Source organism: Gorilla gorilla, chromosome 1 (assembly GCF_029281585.2).
Source record: "Gorilla gorilla gorilla isolate KB3781 chromosome 1, NHGRI_mGorGor1-v2.1_pri, whole genome shotgun sequence".
Classification (NCBI taxonomy): Eukaryota; Metazoa; Chordata; class Mammalia; order Primates; family Hominidae; genus Gorilla; species Gorilla gorilla.
Genome location: NC_073224.2, coordinates 103,627,784 through 103,652,005, shown reverse-complemented (window position 1 = coordinate 103,652,005; position 24,222 = coordinate 103,627,784). Strand labels below are relative to the sequence as shown.

At 39.9% G+C, this 24,222-nt stretch overlaps 1 protein-coding gene across 3 annotated transcripts; it reads right to left on the bottom strand.

The window, feature by feature from the left end:
- Window positions 1-907: 907 nt before the first annotated feature.
- SPRR2G (small proline rich protein 2G) lies at window positions 908-24,012 on the bottom strand. 3 transcript variants are annotated; one of them, XM_019038269.4, is made up of 3 exons: window positions 23,873-24,012; window positions 22,964-23,191; window positions 908-1,457 (listed from the first exon to the last, which is right to left on the bottom strand). In XM_019038269.4, the coding sequence occupies exon 3, from the start codon at window positions 1,434-1,436 to the stop codon at window positions 1,215-1,217; it is 222 nt and encodes a 73-aa protein (XP_018893814.1). In that variant the 5' UTR covers window positions 1,437-1,457; window positions 22,964-23,191; window positions 23,873-24,012; the 3' UTR covers window positions 908-1,214. The 3 variants fall into 3 exon arrangements, with proteins under 3 accessions (XP_018893814.1, XP_063551116.1, XP_018893823.1); XM_063695046.1 differs by having other exon boundaries at window positions 22,999-23,191; XM_019038278.4 differs by lacking the exons at window positions 22,964-23,191; window positions 23,873-24,012 and adding an exon at window positions 15,718-15,813.
- Window positions 24,013-24,222: the final 210 nt, after the last annotated feature.

Here is a 24,222-nt window from a genome sequence, read left to right as displayed (position 1 = left end):
TCATGACTGTATCCTAGAGATCCAACCTCTCTGACCTCATTTGCAGACATTTCTCCTTGACCACCATTTTCCTTTTTGTTATTTTGTATTTCTTTCTTTTTTTTTTTTTTGAGACAGAGTCTCGCTCTGTCGCCCATGCTGGAGTCCAGTGGCGTGATCTCGGCTCACTGCAAGCTCCGCCTCCCGGATTCACGCCATTCTCCTGCCTCAGCCTCCCGAGTAGCTGGGACTACAGGCGCCCACCACCACGCCCGGCTAATGTTATTTTGTATTTCTTTAGCACTGGCCATTTCTTCCAACAGGAACAATCTACCCCTGATATACCCATGGCTCCCTCTTCTATTCGTTCATGTCTTTGAGCCAAAAGTCACTTCAAAGGGTCTTTCTAAATAATTTTCTTTAAATATAGCCCATGTATTACTATAATTTGTCCTGTGTGTGGGAGGTGTGTGGGGGTCGGGGGGTGGGGGTGATATGTAACTCTCTTAAGACTGTAGACTCTATAAGAGCAAGGACTTTGTTTGGTCATCATTATCCCTATCAGCAGTGCATAGAAGACTGGCTGGCACATGATAGACAATTAGGAAACATTTTTGAATAAATTAATTGCTATGAGTACACTCAGCTGAATACATGCTCTCTTACCTTTTACAGATGATGAAACTGAAGCTAAGAGAGTTTAGGTAATTTTTGCAGTCATACAAGCTAGAAGGGGTAAAAATGAGTTTAAAACCAATAAAAGAGGATTATTTGTTGTACCGAATCCAAAACACACATTGCAAGCAACACTGAATTCAGTGATGGAAAAGCCTAATAATTCTAATAATTCAATAGGAATGAAAAGGAACACTCACTTGGTGTAGTTAACAGAAGAGGTTAAAGACATGAAACGCAAACAAAAGCAATGTGGGCTTGACCATGAAACATGTGCTTTATTGGGGAGAAGCAAAAAAATAAACACACTTGCTCTCAGGATAGGAACCACCATCTACATCACAGACAGCAAAGCGAGATTAGGCGATGATCCGGCTGCTCATCTTCCAACAACATATCGGTTTTCAGAACTAAGCCTTTTCTCTGTCAACGCTCAAGCCAGACAGAGGTTAGGGAAGATGCAGCCTCCCACTACAGCTGAAGGGAAGATGATGGAGTCCTGGGAGTAAGAAGAGCCACTGGATCTTGTTGTTTCATGGTCCTGATGAATTCCAGTGATGTTACTTGCTGTTGGGTGGATACTTCTGCTGGCAGGGTGGGTATGGTTGCACAGGAGGGCATTTATCCTGGCATGGTGGAGGTGGGCAATGCTCAGGTGGACAAGGAGGAGGCAGGTAAGGCTCAGGGCACTTCGGGGGTGGACATGGCTCTGGGCACTTTGGCGTGGGGCACACAGGAGGTGGCTGGCAGGGCTGCTTGCACTGCTGCTGCTGGTAAGACATCTCTCCTCAGTCTCAGAGAATCTGAAAGATACACAAGAAACAGTGCTCATAAGAGAGACAGTCCTGTTGGTGGAGCAATTAGCTAGGACATCAAATCTCCAGTATCTAGGGACCAACTTTGATCCCTAATACAGTCTTTATGACTTTGTGTAGCTTCTTCACACTTCACTTTTAGGACTTCTTACCCTCAGTTCTTCCGTCTTTCTGGCTGTTCTCTCATTCTACCATTTTCTGAAAATAAAATTGCCTATGAGACAGCAACAAATGTTGTCTGAATACAAACACTATCTGAAGAAGAAAAACTCAGATATTAAAAGTCTAGCCAATACCAAACAAATCTGTGCTCTTATCTTCCATGAGGCCCTAGTTACCAGTTTTAATGAGCTGGCTGTGGTGCTGAGCCATGAGTTTTTGAAGAGAATTGCAAAAACTTGCACCCATCACCCAAAGAGATTGCACTCCAAGAGAGATGTATTTGGAACAGATGTGAAGCAGGAGACAGAACAGCATCTTGTGTCTCTCACTCTCCTTCAGTTTAAGATTTTGTATATTTGACTCCAGGTTCCTCATCACCTTCATGTTTATCTACCAAATACCAGCTAAAATTTACCTTCAAGTCCTCATTATCTTCTTTTTCCTATCCATGAGGATAAATTGGTTAAAATAAATAGGCATTTCTGTCCCCAGGTTAGACCCTAACACCATCCAAGTGCAAGAAAAGCTTCTAATATTTGTACTCACCCGAGTCTCCAAAGATCTACAACTGAATGACAAGAAGATAGCATCAGTGTGGTGGAGAGTCCTTTTATAAGGGGCAGGCAGCCCTACACAGGGAACAGCCCAGGACTAGCATGATGTGCTTATTTCCCAACCAAAATACCGCTTGCATGTAATCCATGCTGGTATCACAAAATTCCTAGTCTATGATCCTCCCCAGCAGGATAAGTGCACAGTGATTCACTTGGGACATTATCTCAGGTTCCTCATGCCAGTGGCAATTGTAGAACGTGACAAATTGACAATTGTGGTGCTTCCCTATAATTAGAGATGGTGCTTCTCCTACTTCCCAGCTTCCAAAGTATCCTGTATGTAAAACTACTTCCATTCAGTTGCACATGCCCAGTATCTAGCTGTGTTCTCTTTAGTAGAGACCAGTATGTGCTGATCCTGCGGCCTGGCTATATCCTAACCCTCAACTGCAGTTTTTCTTTACAACTAACTTCCCCTTTTATCACGGCCTATTGATCCTTAGGCTTTTCTTGACAATTAATTGACTTGAACAGGGCGACAAAATCGTATATCAGCTTCCTAGATGCTGACAGCCCCAACCTGGGTGTATTCTGACATGGTATTAATGGGCTTGAACAAGGCAACATCATCTCTCAGTTTTTTAGGCCATTAGAGTCACGTTGGGGCCCCTTCTTAAAGCTTCACATTTGCAGATTTACACACTAACCTCATCTCTGTGGCCCTTGTAACTATGAGTGACTTGTGGTCTACTAGAAACCCAAACTCATCTTCTCCCATTTTCTTCCAAACTGCCTTAATGTATGTGCTGCATCCATTTTGAAGCTTTTCTCCTACATGCTAATTCAATTTACTCCTTCACAATTTCTCTCTTTTGAAACGACATTTAGTAGGATTTCAGGCTTTCTTTGCACATTCAAGGAGTGAAGTTCTGTAAAGCTATTTATCCTGCTGTTTACTTCATGGATATTTTTACCTAAATAAGTAAAGTATAGCTGGCACAGATCCCACGGATAATTTCTTAGTATAGCTTATTTAACCATATTAACACTTCAGCTAGTATTACTCACTGTCCCAACTTGGAAAAAACTTGAGTACCTTGGTTATGCATACATCTACAGCCACCACTACTGTGTGGCACTAAATATTTCCTAACCTCCTTGAAACACAGTTTACACAGCTGTAAAACAGAAATAAAAAATACACCTACCACAGAAGTCTCCTACAAAAACTCAAAGAGTGGCCTAAAATTATGCACATTACATAGTGGGTCTTCTAAGAAATATAAACTCTAAAATGTAGAAGAAATAAGAATAATAACTAATCATAACTAACCAATAATTTCAAACATGTCAAAAACAGATAATAAAGAATGGCATTGTTTAGAGTGAGGCCTATCTAGTGAAGATCCTTTCCCTGCATCCCCCGTTCTTCTAGCTGTAGTCACCACTAATTAGACGGCATGGGTACCACAGCACCTGCAGGGTCGGCACCTTGTTTTCCTGAGAAAGCCCCTCTCACTATCTGAGGGAAGATTTTTGCCTTGTGCTCTTTACCCAGAAGAATGCTGTGTTGTATCTGCAATGTTTCAAACTTGATTGGGTTGGTACAGTAGAGAAACAAAAAAAACTGAGGACCTAACGTGGGAATTTGAAGAGGTAGGAACGTCTTTGAGTTGAGCCCTACTATTAAATTCTTTCTCAGCATCTCAGAGGAACAACATGAGGCTAGTTATCCCTCCCTAGTACTCTGAAACTAAACAATTTAGTCATCTAAGTTACTTTCCGGAAACTGACACACTTCAGGGATGACAGAAGGAACAGGGATGCTCCTGGAATGGGTGAGGCACTTTCACAGCGTTCTTTCTCATGTTGAAATCCTAGGAACCATAGCTGATGCATGCTGAAGAATTAGCTAAGGATTACGTGACTTAAAACAGTTCTATCAACAGTTCTATCAACACAATTTTAGACCTACTTTTCTTTGCCTCATGAATTACTAATAGATTCCAAAGTTATTTTTACCAATAAATTATTTGGTTTATCATTTATGCTTGATAAACTGAAGGAGGATTGGGCTTTTAAGAAAAGAATGCTTAATGAGGTTTGCCAGCTTCACGAAGAAGGACAATTTTTTTATAGAGAGAGAAAATAGCTAAAGGACAGATGATCCTCATTTTTCACAAATAATGGGCACTTGAAGCACTCTGTGCAAATTAAACCTCTGGAACTCACATAGTATCTACATGAGGGTTTGCTGGAGTTTACTTATAAACTAGTAACCGTGGTTATCTCAGGAGAATAGTTAAGTATCTAGGGAACAGGAGTGGGGGAGAGACTAACTTTTCACTGCATGACCATTTTCTTCTCTTTTGAATTTTGGTATCATGTATATTTTTTGCTTATTCAAAATGTTTAAATATTTAAATGTTCAAAGATATTTTAAAATTGAAATAAGTAAATCTGTGAGTAAATACTATGTTAGCAAACTGGCATTGTATAAACACAATGATTGAGTTAAGTCCTAATTAGGTGTGTAAATTTGAGCAATTTTCTTAACATTTCTGCAATTTTCAGTTTCTTCATTGAGAAATGGTAATAATAATACTTCTCTGACGGACATTTTTGTAAGGTGCAAATAAAATAAATTAAATAGTAAGCCTAGTAAAACAACCGTGTAAAGCTGGGAATTATGAGGCTGAATTACCTGGTCCCAAAGTTCCTGATTTGCCTAAAGATTTTGAAAAGAAGGACAAAGCTATTTTAAGGGAGTCCCAGAAATGAAGAAACGAAGGAAGGTAGAGAGGGTAGAAGACAGGCAAGTGGAAAGAAGAGGAAAGGGGAAAGAGAGAGATGATGACATTTCCCAAGGGCCATTTGATTTTACTTGATTTAACATTCGTAGCCTAGTTCTTTAAGCTCCCAATAAAATTATTTCTATTTTAATAAATAAAGATATGCTGCTACTACATAATATGCCTTTACGTTTTTGAGAATATAGAATTTAAAAATAATAGAATTAGAAATGAACAGAGATGGCAAGAGTCAGCATCCTTGCTTTGCTCCTGATCTTAGAGGAAAAGCTTTTAATTTTTCACCCTCAAATATATTAGCTGTGGGTTTCTCACATATGGCCTTTATTATGTTGAGATACATTTCTTCTATACCTAATTCGTTGAGTGTTTTAATCATGAAAAGATGTTGTATGTTGTGGAAAGATTTATCTGCCTCTTCTCTATTTAGATTATCATACAATTTGTATCCTTTATTCTGTTTATGTAGTGTATCACATTTATTGATTTGCCTACATTGAACCATCTTTTTTTTTTTTTTAGAAAAGAAAGAAATTTATTGAACCATCCATCCTTGCATCTCAGGGATAAATCCCACTTGATCATGCTGCATCATTCTTTTAATGGACTACTAGGTATGCTAGTATTTTGTTGAATATTTTTGCTTCTATATTCATCAGGGATGTTGGCCTGTAATTTTTTTATAATGTTCTTATCTGGCTTTGGTATCAGGGTAATGCCATCCTCATACAATGAATTTGGAAGTGGTCTCTCCTCAATTTTTGGAAAAGTTTAATAATAATTTATTAATACATTAGTTCTTTAAATGTTCGGTAGAGTTTACTACTGTAGCCATGTGGTCCTGGATTCTTCTTTGATCACAGTATTTACATTGCTGATTTAATCTGCTTACTCGTTATTGGTCTGTCCACATTTTCTATTTCTTCATGATTCAGTCTCAGTAGGTTGCATGTTTCTAGTAATTTATCAGTTTCTTCTAGGTTATCCAATTTATTGCTATATAGTTGTTCATAAGCAGTCTCTTAGGATCTTTTTTATATCCATGGCATCAGTTTTCATATCTCCTCTTTCATATTTGATTTTATTAATTTGAATCTTCTCTCCTTTTGTCTTTATTAGTCTAGCTAGAGGTTTGTCAAATGAGTCATCTACAACTGCTGTCTCTTCTGTCCCACATCTCACTAACCCCTCAACCCATGGCAGTCTGGATTTAGCCCACCATCTACTGAAATTATTCCAAGCTTTCTGTCAGATAAACTGAGTCATTCTCCGTTTTTATCTTCCTAGACTTCTCTGCTACATGTCACAGTGCCAATCATTCCATCTTTCTCTAGAGTCTCTACTTACTGGTTTTCATAATATCCACTTAATATTCTCCTACTCCTGTGCTTAATCTTTCTCCTCCTTGATCTGAATCTCTTCTAAATGCCAAATGGAGTCCTCTGGTGCTCATTCCATGGATCTTACCATCCTATGCATTCTCTAGTTACAATATCAATGATTCCTATGGTTTCAGTCATCACAAATCTACTAACTCACTCATCTACATTTGCACTCCAGAACTCACTTCAAACTTAAATATCCCCTTGCCCTCTAGATATCTCTCTCCAAATATCCTCAAGTACCAACAAACTGATCATCTTTCCCACAAACCACTTGAACCTCCAGTATTCTCTATCCTGTACACCAATAATCACCCAGCTACTTGAGTTACCTTGACATTTTCGCCTCTACTACATGCTACTTATCTAAACTCCTCATCCTGACAGTTCAACAGCATAAGTATCTCTGGAATCCATCTCTCTCCTTCTATCCTGACTGCCATGCCCTAGTTCAGGGCCTCCTCATCTCTTGCTCGATTATTACCATAGCTTCCTAATATAGCTGTCTTCCTCTATCTTGTTTGATTTAAATCCATCTTTCCATTGCCATAAGAGTGATACATTAAAAAGTAAAATCTGACTACATCACTTGCATGTTTAAAATACTTTAAGTTCTAGGTCCATTACATAGCCCTTCCTTCGCCTCTAGCCTCATTCCTTATTACTCCACTTTTTGAACTGTGTGCTGTCATGTATTAAACTCTGTAATTTTGCTCACATACCAGTTTTTTCTATCCTCAGTGAATTTATTTACTAACCTGTAATATGCCATATTGTTATTGTTTTACCGGGTTAATGTCTACACAATTCTCTAAAAGCCATCACTTCAGTGAAAAGCCTTCCTGGATCCCTCCTATTAGGGCAGGTGCCCCTACCTAAGAGTCCCATAAAACACTCTGAGCTTTGCATTAAGTGTTAAGTGCAACCCATCTGCATTAAGTGGATTTCCCACCCGTATCCTTTTCCCTTGAGCTTGCGAGCACTTTGAGTAGTCGGACTGCAACTTCACCTTCTACACTCAGGACATGATCCAATACCTGAAACACAGTACGTGCTAAATAAATAGTTGTTTAAAAAAATAATGATTTTAGTTTCTAAATTTTGTTGCCTTACATGAGTGTCACAACAATCTTGTGAGTTCTGAGGGAAAGAATATTCTATTACCTCTGTGACTAGAAAAAAATAACATTTAAGATTCTACTGAATTACTCTGTGATTTCACGATTTTCCAGACATCTCATCTTTCCACTACATTAGCCCTGCCAAAATCCACACACCTACCTATAGCAATTGGAATTACAGATAATAGAGCCTTGACTATTTAGATCTGGGGCTCCTATATTTGGATACTCCATGACAATTTGTTCCAATGCATGTGATTGCTGAATAACTTTGTAAACACCATGTATCTTGCCAATGGATTACAAAAGGAATTGTCTAAAGAATTTTAAGACACTGACATTGCAGAGTTTCTTTAGTTCATGTCTCCTGTGACAGAGGTAGTAGAATATTAAATATTATTTTTATAACATTTGGTAAGAGCAGTACATTTAAATACGCGCTGTTTTCTCTATCCTCCCTTACCCTCACCATTCACTGCCCACTGCTGATTGGTAGAGAAGTTTGTTTTGTTGTGTTGAACCAGATAATGGATAAAGAAGAGGACTAAAATAATACCAGAAAGCCTAGACAGAGTCATACTAAAAAGGACAGAAAAGGCAAAAGAGAAGGTAAAGGCAGCTACCATGCAAAAATTAGTACAAATTTGGGGAGAGAGGTAAAGAGGATTTTAAGTTATTTTGTGGCAATATAATTCCAGTTTGCCATTTGTTAAGAAAACATCAGTATTTAAATTGATTTCCAATTGTGTTTCCTTTTTAGAACTCAGACTAATATTTCTTCTGAATGTCACCCTGTGCATAAGGTCAGAACAAGATTGTTCGGCTTTATTCAAAATGTACAGATATCTTCAATTTACAGGGTAAACCACATGGTAAATTGAGGAGCTAGGGCTTACTGCCACTGCCCAGCATCACCCAAGAATATCACACCACTTTCTACTGAATGCATAGTACTTTGGCACCATCATAAAATCAAAAATATAGTAAGGAAAACTAGCATAAGTTGGGGATTATCTGTATTTTGTGAATTATTGCTCAGCTTTTAGAACTTAAGGTATAAGTTTCATATATATCTTTTTTGGATTACATGTAGAATAATCATTAATTTTGTTAAGTGTGATGATCATCTTGTGGCTATTTTAAGATATCTGTTAAAAACACATACTGACAAATTTATAGGTGAAAGGATATGATATTTGGAACTGTAAAATAGTTCAGTGACAAAAAGAACAAACAAAGTGTGGGAGAGTAGATGAAGTCAAGAATAACAAATTGTTGATAATTTTTGAAGCTAGGTGATGAGTCCAAGGGAGATTATAATACTCTTTTTTATTGCTTTTATTGAGGTATAATTGATATATAAAAACTCATGCACATTTAATATACACATCTGGATAAATCTAGACATATGCATATACCCATGATATCATCACCACAATCAAGACACTAAGCATATCCATCACCTCTAAAAATTTCCCTGTGGGTTTTTTTTTTGTTGTGTTATTATGGGTTGGTTTGTTTTGTTTTGGTTTGGTTTGGTTTGGGTTTGGGTAAGAATGCTTAATGTGAAATCTATCCTCTTATATTTTAAAGTGCACAATACCATTAGTCCGTTCTCACACTGCTTACAAGGATACTACCTGGGACTGGGTAATTAATAAAGAAAACAGGTTTAACTGACTCACAGTTCCCCATGGCTGGAAGGGGGCCACACTTACAATCATGGCAGAGGGTGAAGAGGAAGCAAAGCATGTCTTACATGGTGGCAGGAGACAGAGAGGGAGGTGGGAGGGGGGCTGCCAAACACTTTTAAACAATCAGATCTCATGAGACGGCCCCATGATCCAATTACCTCCCAACGGGTCCCTCCCTCAACATGTGGGATTGTAATTCGAGATGAGATTTGGGTGGGTACACAGAGATAAACCATATTATTCTGCTCCTGGACCCTCCCAAATCTCATGTCCTTTTCACATTTCAAAAACAGTCATACCTTCCCAACAGTCCCCCAAAGTCTTAACTCATTTCAGCATTAACTCAAAAGTCCAAGTCCAAAGTCTCATCTGAGACAAGGCAAATTTCTTCCACCTATGAGCCCATAAAATCAAAAACAAGTTAGTTGCTTCCAAGATACAATGGGGGTACAGGCATTTGGTAAATGTTCCCATTCCAAATGGGAGAAATTGGCCAAAACAAAGGAGCCACAGGTCCCATGCAAGTCTGAAACCTAGCTGGACAGTCATTAAATCTTAAAGCTTCAGAATCCCCTTTTGACTCCATGTCTCATATCCAAGGCATGCTGAAGCAAGGGGTAAGTTTCCATGGTCTTTGGCAGCTCCGCCCCTGTGGCTCTGCACAGTACAGCCCCTGCAGCTGCTTTCTTGAGCTGGCATTGAGTGCCTGCAGCTTTTCTAGGTGCACGGTGCAAGCTGTCAGTGGATCTACCTTTCTGAAGTCTGAAGGACAGTGGCCTTCTTCTTACAGCTCCACTAGGCAGTGCCCCAGTTGGGACACTGTGCGGGGGCTCCAACCCCACTTTTCCATTCTGCATTGCCCTAGAAGATGTTCTCCATGAGGGCTCCATCCCTGCAGCAGACTTCTGCCTGGACACTCAGGCATTTCCATATATCCTCTGAAATCTAGGCAGAGGTTCCCAAAGCTTGACTCTTGTCTTCTGCATGCCCGCAGACCCAACACCATATGGAAGCTGCCAAGGTTTCAGACTTGCACCCTTTGCAGGAAGCCATGGCCAGGGTTGTACTTTGGCCTGTTTTAGCCATGGCTCAGTCTGGATGGCTGGGACGCAGGGTACCAAGTCCCAAGGCTGCACTGAGCAGTGGGGCCCTGGGCCTGGCCCACTAAACAATTTTTCCCTTCTAGGCCTCTGTGCCTATGATGGGAGGGGCTGCCACGAAGATCTCTGAAATACTCTGGAGACATTTACCCATTGTCCTGGTGATTAACATTCCTTTCCTGGTTACTTATGCAAAACCTAAGTTTGAATTTCAAATCATATCTTTGTGAATGTATGTGATGGTATGCTTTCAGAAACAACCAGGTCACCTCTTGAATTCTTTGCTGCTCAGAAATCTCTTCTGCCAAATACCCTAAATCATCTCTTTCAAGTTCAGAGCACCACACATCTCCAGGGCAGAGGCAAAATGTCACCAGTCTTTTTGCTAAAGCATAGCAGCAGTGACCTTTACTCCAGTTCCCAATAAATTCTTCACCTCCATCTGAGAACAACTCAGCCTGGACTTCATTGTCCATATCTCTATCAGCATTTTGGTTAAAACCATTCAGCAAGTATCTAGGAAGTTCCAAATTTTCCCACATCTTCCTGTCTTCTTCTGAGCCCTCCAAACTGTTACAATATCTGCCCATTACCCACTTCTAAAGTCATTTTGACATTTTTAGTTATCTTTATAGCAGTACCCATTCTGCTGGTACCAATTCTCTGCATTAGTTTGTTCTCACACTGCTATAAAGATACTACCTGAAACTGGGTAAAAAGAAAGCAGGTTTAATTGACTCACAGTTTTGCATGGCTAGGGAGGCCTCAGGAAACTTACAATCATGGCAGAAAGCAAAGGGAAAGCAAGGCGTGTCTTACATAGTGGCAAGAGAGACAGAGAGGTTGGGGGGAACTGCCAAACACTTTTAAGCCATTAGATCTCATAAGAACTCGCACACTATCACAAGAACAGCATGGGGGAAATTGCCTCTGTGATCCAATCACCTCCCAGCAGGTCCCTCCCTTGAAATGTGGCAATTACAGTTTGAAATGAGATTTGGGTGGGTACACAGAGCCAAACCATATCAACCATATTGTTAACCACAGGTATTATATTGCACAGCAGATCTCTAGAATTTATCTTATATAACTGAAACTTTACACCCACTGAAAAACAAATTTTCTATTTCCTTCTACCCCAGACCCTGGCAACCACCATTCTTTTCTCTGCTTCCATAGGTCTGGATATTTTAGAAACTTCACATAATAGAATCATGCAGTATTTTTCCTTCTACATGACTGGCTTATTTCACTTAGCATAATATCATCAAGGATCAAACATGTTTTTGCAAATGACAGGGTTTCCTTCTTTTCTAAGGTTCAATAATATTACATTGTATATATATACCACAATTTTTCAATTCATTCATCTGCTCATAGACATTTAGATTGTTTCCATATCTTGGGTATTGTGAATAATGCTGCAATGAACATGAGAATGCAGCTATCTCTTAGAGATCTTGATTTCCATTATTTTAGATATATCCCCATAAATGGAATTACTGAATTATTTTTAATTTTTTGAGGAAACTGCATACTGTTTTCCATAGTAGCTGCACCATTCTTCATTCATGCCAACAGTGCATAAGTGCTCCAATTTCTCCACATCCTCATCAACACTTGTTATCCTTTGTTTTTTGGGAAGTCAGGAAACAACAGGTGCTGGAGAGGATGTGGAGAAATAGGAACACTTTTACACTGTTGTTGGGACCGTAAACTAGCTCAACCATTGTGGAAGTCAGTGTGGTGATTCCTCAGGGATCTAAAACTAAAAATACCATTTCACCCAGCCATCCCATTACTGGGTATATACCCAAAGGATTATAAAACGTGCTGCTATAAAGACATATGCACACATATGTTTATTGTGGCACTATTCACAATAGCAAAGGCTTGGAACCAACCCAAATGTCCAACAATGATAGACTGGATTAAGAAAATGTGGCACATATACACCATGGAATACTATGCAGCCATGAAAAATGATGAGTCCATGTCCTTTGTAGGGACATGGATGAAGCTGGAAACCATCATTCTCAGCAAACTATCACAAGGACAAAAAACCAAACACCACATGTTCTCACTCATAGGTGGGAATTGAACAATGAGAACACATGGACACAGGAAGGGGAACATCACACACCAGGGCCTGTTGTGGGGTTGGGGGAGGGATAGCATTAGGAGATATACCTAATGTTAAATGAAGAGTTAATGGGTGCCACACACCAACATGGCACATGTATACATATGTAACGAACCTGCATGTTGTGCACATGTACCCTAAAACTTAAAGTATAATAAAAAATAATAACAATAATAGTAGTCATCCTAACACATATGAAGTCACATCTCATTGTGGTTTTTGCTCTTCATTTTCCTGGTGATTAATGATATTGAGCATTTTTTCATATACATGTTGGCCATTTGTATTTCTTCATTGGAGAAATGTCTATTCAGGCACTTTGCCCAGTTTTTAATTAGGTTATTTGTTTTCTTGCCTTTGAGTTGTTTGAGTTCCTTGTATATTTTGGATATCAACCCCCTATCACATGTATGGTTTGCAAATATTTTCTCTCATTCTGTATGATGACTTTTCACTCTGTTGATTCTTTCATTTGCTGTCAAGAGGTTTTTAATTTGATGCAGCCCCACTTGTCTACTTTTTTATTTCATTGCCTGTGATTTTCATGTAAGTTTCATCTATAACTTGCATTAAATCATTACCCTAGGACTCACCTAAGAGACCCAGCCTGCCATTAGCTGGTCTGTTGGAACTCTGGAGCAAAGAAATGAGAAAGACCATATATAAACTGTGAATAATCTTAGAAATCAGATGGACAGAAATTACAAAGACTACTCTAGAATTAGAAATATAACCTCAGGTAATACACAGACTTTGAGAATCTTCACATCAAAAAGAAAATAGGTTTCAAATAATGGTAATTGACCTTTCTAAATTGACAATGTCTAAAATCTCCTTCATAAAATTAGAAGACAGAAAACTACATTTCAACAGTCTCCATGATACCAATAGGGGGTTTTTGGTGGTGGTGGTGGTTGTTGTTGTTGTTGTTGTTGTTGTTGTTGTTGTTGTTTAACTTTTATTTTAAGTTCAAGGGTACATGTGCAGGTTTGTTATATAGGTAAACTTGTGTCATGGGGGTTTGTTGTACAGATTATTTCATCACCCAGATATTAAGCCTAGTACCCATTAGTTATTTTTCCTGATCCTCTCTCTCCTCCCCACCTCCTCCCTCTGATAGGCCCCAGTGTGTGTTGTTCCCCTCTATGTGTCCATGTGTTCTCATCATTTAGCTGTCACTTATAAGTGAGAACACGTGGTATTTGGTTTTCTGTTCCTGCATTACTCTGCTAAAGATAATGGCCCATAGCTCCATCCATGTTCCGGCAAAGCACATGACCTCATTCTGTTTTATGGCTGCATAATATTCCATGGTGAATACCAATTGTTTTCAGGAATGCATGTCCTCTGTTGAATGGAGCAGGGAGCTACCCAGAGTAACCCAAACACTCTGCCCTTCTGCTGTGCCTGAGCCAGGACATCCTGGAGGCTCCATTACTGCTATGGGTCCCACCATTAAACAGCAAGTTAGTGTGTCAGGGCTGGAGAAACAGACAGAATCACAGTTAAATTAGCCCACTGAAATGGTGCAGGCCCAAGACCCTGGCCTTAGAATTGCTTGGTGACCAGAGAGAAAGTGAGGGGCCGCAGGGTCCTAAAGCAGGACACATCATGGACTGGGAACCTCAAACTCCATAGCCTGACCACCTCAGACTTCCAGCTCATATCAGATGTTATGTCTTCCAGGAATCCTCTCCCAACTACATCTTTATCATTGCACTTGCCAACATATTTTAATTTTCTATGTGTCTTTATATTTTATACAAGATAGTATGAGCCCCTTAGGGCAGAGATAGTGCCTTACTCAATCTTGGGTCCCCAGTGCCTATGACAGGGCATGGTACATAATTTGGGTCAAAGAAATATTATCAAACAAGTAAATAAACATTAGTTCTAATGCCTAAAATGACAATACAGAATCTTCTCTCATGATTAGCCGGTCCAGTGATAATAATGGTAGAAATAAAACTGGCTTTTAACCATCCATTCAATCAATAGTTTTACTACATAGCAGACACCATTAAAAATGCTCAAGATAAAGATTTGAGCTGTTCATGACCCTAATCTTGAAGAATATACAGTGTATTGTGACAGACAAGACTTGCTTCCAGATGATCACAACATGGAAAAAGTGGCACTGGAAAGGAAGCATTATTTTTAGAACTGTGCATGGATTGCGTGTGATTTTGTGTGCACATGTGATTGATAAAAATGGAGCTGAGGGATCAGCAGACAAATTATCTCATGGGTGAGGCTAAAAATATGGTTGTCTACACATTCCAAAAAGAAGGCCATCTTGCCAAAGGCACATGAATTTCTAAACATCTCATCTTTCCACTATATTAGCCCTGCCAAACATCACACGCCTACCTATAGCAATTGGAATTATGGGTGATAGTTGAGTATTTATATTTGAGGCTCCTATATTTGGGGACACATAAGAAAAGGGTAAGAGGTCTTCAAAATGTTAGCTGGGGAGCAGTGTATACCAATTCCAAAGCAAGTTTCAAAGCAAGAGAGGTGTCCCATCCTCTTTTTGGAGCCTAAAATGCAGCCCTCAATCCTCTTAACCTTGGCATTCTGTTCTCAGCTCAGTCTTTCCTACTCACTTTGTCCCTCTAACTGTTCTCTTCCTTTCCCCAGTCTTCACCCCATCCATGTACCTTCTGTGCACGGCATCTGTGTCTCAGCCCTGTTGGGAGGCCATAGGAATGATATTCCTAAACAGCCAGTTAACATTTCAACCTAGATTATCACAGCTCTTGAGCACAGTGTATCCAAAACAAAACCCATCCCATTCTTCATAACCTTGCTGCTCTTCTGGAGGACCAAAACTCTATATCAACATCACCTATTCTGTCTTCCAAAGTCTAAGATTTTGAGTCATCTAAAATACCCTCATATTTCTCAATCCTCACCAAATGGTATCAATACCGTTTCATACTAATATATAGTAATATCAATGATAGCAATACAATTAGAAAGAGAACTTTCTTTTATGTAATTTATCTTACACTAAGTTATGAAATATTTTCGTTCTCAACTGCGTTTTTCAAGTAACAGGTTTTACATGATTTTAAAATAACAGAAAATGTTATTTGGTAAACAAAACGTAATGGACAAAATCATTCACAACCCAAAGAACAATGATGGAGATTATTTAAGTGCCCTTGGGCATGGAGAGGCACAGGTCTCTAACTGACTGATAGGCTGGCTCAGCAATGAATGGCAGGACCAGGAGGCCAGGAAGAGAGGTACAAGAAAGGTGAAAAGTGGGTGTACCTGGAAGTTTTGTCCACCAGCAACTATTCCTAGAGAAAGTCATTTAGTCCAGAATCTCTAATCCAATGCTGATGGGTGGGCAGAAGCTCAAAAGAGTAGTCTGAAGAGGAGAGGGGAGAAGGAAGTAAGTGGCTCTGTTATTTTAAAATAATTTGAGTACCAAATACAGTCATCCCTCAGTATCCATGGGAGATTTGTTCCAGGACCCTCCCATAGATACCAAAATCCACAGATGCTCAAGTCCCTTATATAAAATCAGATAGTGTTTGTATATAACCTATACACATCCTCTGGTATAATTTAAATCATCTTTAGATTACTTATAATACCTAATACGATTCCTAAACATCACTTCATTGTGTGGGGTGGGTTCAACATAGAACTCTACACACTGCAAATTCAAGTTTCGCTTTCTGCAACTTTGTGGAATTTTTTTTCTGAATACATTTGACCCACAGTTGGTTGAATCCACAAATGTGGAACCCACAGACATGGAGTATCAGCTGTATGTTTAAGGAACCTATAAACTCTCCTCAGGCTAGAGATGGAAACTAGCAGGATAACAGGATAACTTCTACACACTTCTCTCTTCTCCCTACACACTTCTCACCTCTCCCTGGTGCAAACTTTTGGGAAATTATTTTTGTTTCCATCCATCAAGTTGATCAAAGATAAAAGTAACTTAGGTCCTCTGAGAAAAGGAGCAACTAGAAGAGGATGATGAATGAGATGGTTCTACCTGGCAGGAGCTGAAAATCAGATCCAGAACATTTGCACCCAGGCAGCTTTCAGGATAGGATTTAGAAAGCAAACATGGATGGATGGATGGATGGATGGATGGATGGATGGATGGATGGATGGATGAATGGATGGATGGATGGACGGATGGATGGATCAGTTAATTGATCAAAATATAGGTGATTCTAAATATTGATAGATATTGAACTAATACAATACATAGGATATTCTAAGTTAAAAAAATCAAAGAGAATTCATTGATTCAAGCACAGAGGAAGCCTACTACAGAGCATAAAACTGAACCTGGAGTAGGTAACAGACTTCACAACAACTTTCCCACAACTAGATTATGACAGACAGAACCTCCCAGGTTCCAGAACTTGAATCCTTTTTCTGCCCTTTCTGACTTCATTTTCCTAATTTATAATGTAAATCTGGCTCCTCAGAGGCATCAAATAGAGACTCAGGGACCATTGTTCTAACACAGAACTGCAAGAGGATGAGGCTGGGATACAAATCTAGTGTTATGTTATCTCCTCTCCCAGAACTCCTTTGGTCCAGAGGTTAAGAGAACATATATAAAATGGCTTGAGAACACAGCATGTATTCTGGTGGGGAAGTGGCAGAAATAATGAAAAGTCTAAGACAAAATAATATATAATAGAGTCCTGGAAGTGTGGCTTTGGAGGGAAATCAGAGTCCCACAGGTGATAAGCAACACCTTATTTCAGTCCTTCTGGTGTGTCAGTGATAGTGTATAAAACCTTCTTTGAAGATGAAAAACTAAACTCTTACTTTGGGGGCCTCTGTGACTGTGAGGCACAGGCTTCATGGCCCCACCAACAGCAGTGACAGCCTTGCGGTCAACTCAGAAGTGTCTTTCTTGTCCTGTGTTGGAATCAGGCTGAACCTCTGACCATAAACTCCACAGGCGCCAATTTTGCTTTCTATTCAAGGCTCAGCTGTTTGGATGGTGCAGCTAATGCTCTTACTCACCCAAGCCTTCTCTTTCCCATAAGCCATCCCTAGTGCCTCACATGACACAATTCCTAGCTCCTTCTCTGCCCAGTCTCTTTCCTTGTACCTATATACTGGGTGGGTTGATAGGGCAGGTCCAGAGAATCATTCCTAATGTGTGTCTGGGCAGAGATTTTCCATGGGCAGTCTCAGGGAGAACTAGATTTCTGCCCTGCCTTGTACCAAGGAGGCTTCTGTATTTGTAGTTTTAGTTCTGGTTATAGTAGAGGAGAATGAAAGGTTTTTAATCATTGAGGATGAAGAAGATTTGAGTGTTTATGAGCCTTTCCTACATGGGTATTTAACTTAGTTACTTGGGCTTTTGTTGTTTGAGAAAGAACCCCATGTGAAAATCTGGTTTCTACAAGCCTTTTTGTTGTTGTTGTTGTTGTTCTCTTGGTCCCAAGGAAGTGTTCCTAATATCAGCAGCAACAAAAAAATTAATACCCCTTCTTCTCTCTTCCTTGATACCTAAGCTCTGACGCTGCACCCTCAAATAAGCAGAATTGGGCCTCTGGACAGCAGAGGACCACACAACCAGGTAGAAGCAACACATTTCACAGTCTCCAGACCATGGGGATGAAGATCTCCAAGAATAGATACGTCATTTCATTCATCACTCATTCCCATATTAGCCCACATTATCAAGATCTGGAAGACCAAAGATGGATTTTGAATCTAAGAAAAGAACAGTCCTACTCAAAACTCTCTTGGGACAACTGATACCATCCACACAAAGACAGAAAATATCTTGATGTGCTTGGCACTTTAGGAAGTTGAGTATCACAGAATTTGAGGGCAGTTAAAGAACTGTAAATATCCATTTGATCTCTTCATAAAAGTGTTTAGGAAAAAAAAATCCACTTGAAAATTGACAAAGGTCTATAAAGGGAACATAAGTTGGAATGGAGAAGAGGGGCCGAGATCCAGAACCATGGCATAATTAGAATGGACCCTGATGAAATCTACTTTGATTCCACCACCACCATCACAGAGGGCTCAAAATATATATGAGATATTTGGATCCTAATAACCTTGGCATGCCATACTGCAGTTAATGATCTGAAGAAATAAATAAGAGACCCTTTGTTTTGGAAAGAAAATAAAATCTCTGGCCAGGCGTGGTGGCTCATGCCTGTAATCCCAGCATTTTGGGAGGCCAAGGCGGGCGGATCTCCTGAGGTCAGGAGTTCGCAACCAGCCTGACCATCACGGAGAAATCCCATCTCTACTAAAAATACAAAATTAGCCGGGCGTGGTGGCGCATGCCTGTAATCCCAGCTACTCGGGAGGCTGAAGCAGGAGAATCGCTTGAACCTGGGAGGCAGAGGCTGTGGTGAGCCAAGATCACTCCATTGCACTCCAGTCTGGGCAACAAGATTGAAACTCTGTCTCAAAAAAAAACAAAAAAGAAAAAGAAAAAGAAATCTCTAAACTAGGTAGGGTAAATTTGGCAATTACAGTAAGTTATTTTGATATGTTTACTGTATTGGTACCATATAAATTTGTTTTACATCTGTTTAATGATTAGAGATTAGGAAGGTGGAACTTAACTATTACTCTGCTAGATGCTGGATGTACAATGGAGGATAACTCAGAAAACATTTAAGTTCTCTGACCTTATCTTCTTATAGAAGATATAATCCAAAATATGTAAACTTACAAGTAAATAATTTTAAATGATAATAAAGGTTTTTGGATCTTACCTGTTTCATTGTCATTTGGACCAAAAGTCATTTTTGCCCTCCACCACAATAATATAGTAATGTTTTTAAGAAGATTCAACAAAAAATACATTTTATTTAATCATGTAATACTTGCTAATAATAAGGCAATTATCTTAATACATTAGCCTAATATTTGCTACCCCATGTCTTATAAAAATATTAGAACCTGAGTATAAATGGTTCCATGATCCCATGAGCAGGAGAAATGCCATATTCTAAATCACCTTCTTGGTGCTCTGAGTAGTGTCTCAGTCAATGAAGAATCTGTTTTACTTTAACATCTCAAAAATAATATTACTAAGAGAGAAGAATGCTTTATATAACATAATTATCAACACCAACCAAAAAGAATAGACTCTTCCACAAACTGTTGAAGCACCATCAGTTCTGGAAACATTCAGTTCCATAGAAGGACCTCCTAGACCAAAGGCTTAATGCAATGCCCATAGCTTTATCTATTTTCAACAAGCAGTCTGGGAATTGGTCTCTCAAAGCTCCACTTCAGTTGTGTCTTGATAGAACTTTCACTGTATCTTACAACACATAGAAGTATATCAGGAGCTCAACTCAGCACAGAGCTTCAGTTTTACAGCAAGAAAGACATGGATGTGAATGCCACAGAAATTGATTTCCCTCACAGTCTCACTAATTCCGTACCTATATTTTGGCATTTATAACAATCTGGTTTTGACTGTTATTATTTTTATCATAATAGCAGAATCATAATAGTTGCCAATTATTAAGTGCTTATTATCTGCTTGGGACATTACTAGATGCTATTTTATATTATCTGAAATTCTTAAATTTCAAAGAAGTTTTGAAGGAATTACATAAGCATATGAATGATCCTATGGAAAGGCATTGATACATTCTTAGAACTATTGAAGAGAACATAAAAGTATGCTAAAATACCTCCAGCAATGAAAAATCCAAATAAGTACCAAACTAAATCAGATAAAACCTGAGAAGGAAGATGCAGATTTGGACAACAGGGAATTCTTGGTCAATGTGCAATTTGAATCAGAAGAGCATAGGCTATGAGAGCACCCTATCTGGATGCCAATCCCAACTGTCATCTTGACTGTGTACTCATGAGTGTGTGTGTGTGTGTGTGTGTGTGTGTGTAAGATGTAAAATTTGGCATGTTAGATCATCATATAAATCAGCCTTGAGAAACAAAAATAAAATCCTAAGCCTCCCAACTGACTAAGTGGACCCGCTCTTGGCCAAGGGGGCCCCAGAGAAACCTCAAAACTGTATTCCTAGCATTACAGAATGAGAGGTTGGAAGTGCCTTGTTATACTCCCTCCCTCACTAACCACCTTTAGGCTTTCTTCCCTCAGGGTTAAACAGAAACCAGCCCTTTTGAAAGACTTGCTTTCCAATGATTTCAACCAACCTTGTGACTACTTCTCCCTTTTGCCTTTGAACACAACCGTGGACCGACGTTCCTTCCTGATAAAGGGCCACCTACCAGCCGGGGGCGCGGTGGCTCATGCCAGTAATCCCAGCACTTTGAGAGGCTGAGGTGGGTGGATCACGAAGTCAGGAGATCGAGATCATCTTGGCCAACATGGTGAAACCCCGTCTCTACTAAAAATACAAAAAAATTAGTTGGGCATGGTGGCGCACACCTGTAGTCCCAGCCACTCGGGAGGCTGAGGCAAGAGAATTGCTTGAACCCGGGAGGCAGAGGTTACAGTGTGCTGAGATCATGCCACTGCACTCCAGTCTGGCAACAGAGCCAGACTCCATCTCAAAAAAAAAAAAAAAAAAGCCACCAACCACAAAGTGGTTCTGGCCAGTCAACAGAGGATGCACAGTGATGACTTTCATGTCCTCCACTTCACCTTTTAATGTCAGAAGGCTGAAAACTTCAGCCTTCCATCATGTTAACACTGCCATTTTTTGAACATGGGACCCGGGGCATGAAGCTCAATTGTGTATGTGCACATTTCTCCTTTCACAAATATTCATGACTCCTCCTATAGCTTATTCAACATGTATATTCAGCCATGCCATTCAGCATAAATTCCTGCCTTATTCTTCTCACCCTCCAAATATCTGTATTTCTGGCTTCTGGCTGGAGACCGTGTTTCCAAGTATGTCAGAATGGCTGCCTTGCAGACTGAACCGCTTTATGGAAAGAAAGCTCTCCTTTCCAAATATATGAATTTCATCATTCTTCAGTTCACAGTCTTACAGTTTATATTAACTAATGTAACTAATTAATTTATTTAGACATGATTTTAAGTTACAAAGTGTAATGGAATTTGGTCAGGTTTCTAAACAGCATTGAAATGCTTAAGAAAACATAAGAATCAAAATATGTATAAATTTTCTTCGAGTATGTATTTGGAATTGTATTAGTCAGTGGGAGACTTAAAGTACTCTAAAATTGAGGATATCAACTTTGTAACCTCAGTTTAAGTTGTTAAGAGAGTTTAACTGAAGTTGTTAACTGGATCAATTATTACTCCAAAGCTCCTTGAAAAAATTACACAAATTTCTAGAATTTTAATTAAATTAATAACATTAGTTATCTAACTTATGGCTCACAAAAAGCAGTATAATTGGTAACTTTAATAAAGTAAATATAAATTTTGTAAACCAAAGTGTGCCTTAAATCATCTTTGTGGTACACAAAAGCCAACTTCAAGGACACAAAAACAGCGTATGGCAATGAAAAATGAACAGAAAACAAAAGCTTTATGAGTTGCAAAGAGCAGGTAGAAAAGGTAGACCTGGGTTTAGGAATCAACTCCAGAAGACTATTGGGCAAGAGGACAAGAGAGAGGAAAGGAGGGAAGAAGAGAAGGTGGAAGAAGGGCTTGATAGAGAGATAAGAGAGGTATTCCATGGCTTCAAAAGAAAATACTTTTGATTTTAAAAATTAACCAGCATATGGTAAATCAGCTCAGGATCCCACAGACCCACATACCAGGCCCCTCACTTGCTTTTCTCCCACTCAAAGGTCCTACCTCCCTGCACCTCCCCAAGGCTGCCCACCACCCTCTGAGAGCCACCTCTGCATATGGTGATTCAGGCCAGGACCCCACAAATCTGCCTAAATAAATCAGCACTGGCTGGTCAGTGACTCAGAGAGGTGGCCAACAAGTGAGGAAGAACAGGGTATCATGGGCAACTGACACAGAAATTCTCAAAGGCCTAGAAGATCCAGGATCCACGATCAGCTCATTCCACCCTCTTTGGCCTTGGCAGTGACATCAGATGGGAGGGTCAATCCTCCCTCTTTTCACGGAAGAGTACTTTGCTTGGCAAGGCTGTTCTTGTCATTAATGTTTATTTGTTCACACCTGCCTTAAATGCCAGTATGACTGAAATGTTGAAACTCTCTCATCTTCATTGGTTTAGACTAAATTTTCCCAGGCAATTAGTTTCTCTGAATATGAGCAGGTAAACACCCTTCCTTCCTCCACCCTTTTCCCGGCCGTCCTGGGACTACTTGAAACACAGGTGTGTCTTACCACACACAAACACTAAAACTCAAAAAGAGAATAAATAACAATTACAGCTACTATTGAGCTAGTGGATTGCATATAAACATTCAAGATTCTTGGACTACAGGAGCCTTTACACCCACTCGGCCTCCCCAGGAATGCTTCCCTGTATTCATTCATCAGGCTGACATTTGAGAATTCGGGTTATACGGACTTGTGTGATCACACCATATACCCTTTCAGTACCTGAATCTCCACTGCACATGCCACCACTTTTCCTCCACCCAGCCTACCACCACTCACCACTATGGACATTTCTTCAGCAGATAATTGCTCACTTTTTCCACTGGCTAGGGCTTGGGTATCATGCACCAAAATGCTGAAAGTTGACTGGAAACCCTGTGTATTCATCTCTGGTGAACAGCCACCTCTCAACTTCATAGCTGCCAACAGACGGTGGTCCCATCTCCCTGGCACAGATAGTGAAGTCTCTTTTTTTGCCCAGGTATGGTTCCATAAGCACAGTTTTCCCTACCAAATAATACAACAAAGCAAACACATCAACCAGTGAAATTAGTGGATGTCTAACATTACCCAAGGACCACAATTCCCCTCTTGAGCTCTGCCCAATGCTTCTGCCCTCCCCTCCCATGCCCCCTGAATCCCCAGCCCTGTACTCCAGCTATCAGTATCTACGTCTGTCCTTTGGCCATGTACTAAGGACTTGTTCAGACCTTCTTCTTTGGTTTACCAATTTCCTCTTACTCTCAACTTTAATCCTCCATTGAAATTGGAGTGACCTACAGCTTCAGGTATCCAGCATCCTCCTGAATACATGAGACAAGTGACAGTCAAGCCATGTCCCATGAGAGGACCAGGAATTGGCTTCCACTCTACTTCACCTCTCACCTTCCAGGGTCTATCAACACTCCCTGACTGAAAAAACTATTCTTAAATTATAAGTCTCATGCTCAGAAGACCAGGTCTACTTCTCCAGACTGTCCCATTTAGTTTTTTCTAATGAACCTTTTTATCTATCAATTCCACAGAGTTCTTTCCTGGTGGCACCTATCACAATACTTGGTCTGGTCTCATGCGGTTGACTTTTGCTGTAGCATTACAACATAAGTTCAAGTCTTCTACCACTAACCTACCACCTACCAGTCCTTGCACACATCCTTCCCCCACTCAAGAGTCCTGCCCCCAACGCACCTTATTGCACCTTTCCTTTGGCTGCCCCCACAGAGAACCCAGAGGTACTGTGGGAAAGGGCTTCTGTGTCCTCTTTCTCCCAGGCTACCCTTCCTCAGGAGATGGAAACCTTGCTGGTCACTCAATACCTGCAAAACTGGAGTTTCCTGTACAAAAAAAGAGTTAGACACATCACATTAGTAACTGGAATGAGGCACCCAAAAAACGGAAAACTGGGGCAAACCCTTTTGTTTTCCAAAAGTTTGACTGTGCTTGGGATCAAAGGTACAAGATTACTTTTTATGCCACCTTAATCCTCTGAAGCAGGAAGTTGAAGAAGAGACAGCGACTGGGATTATCCCTAAAAGGAG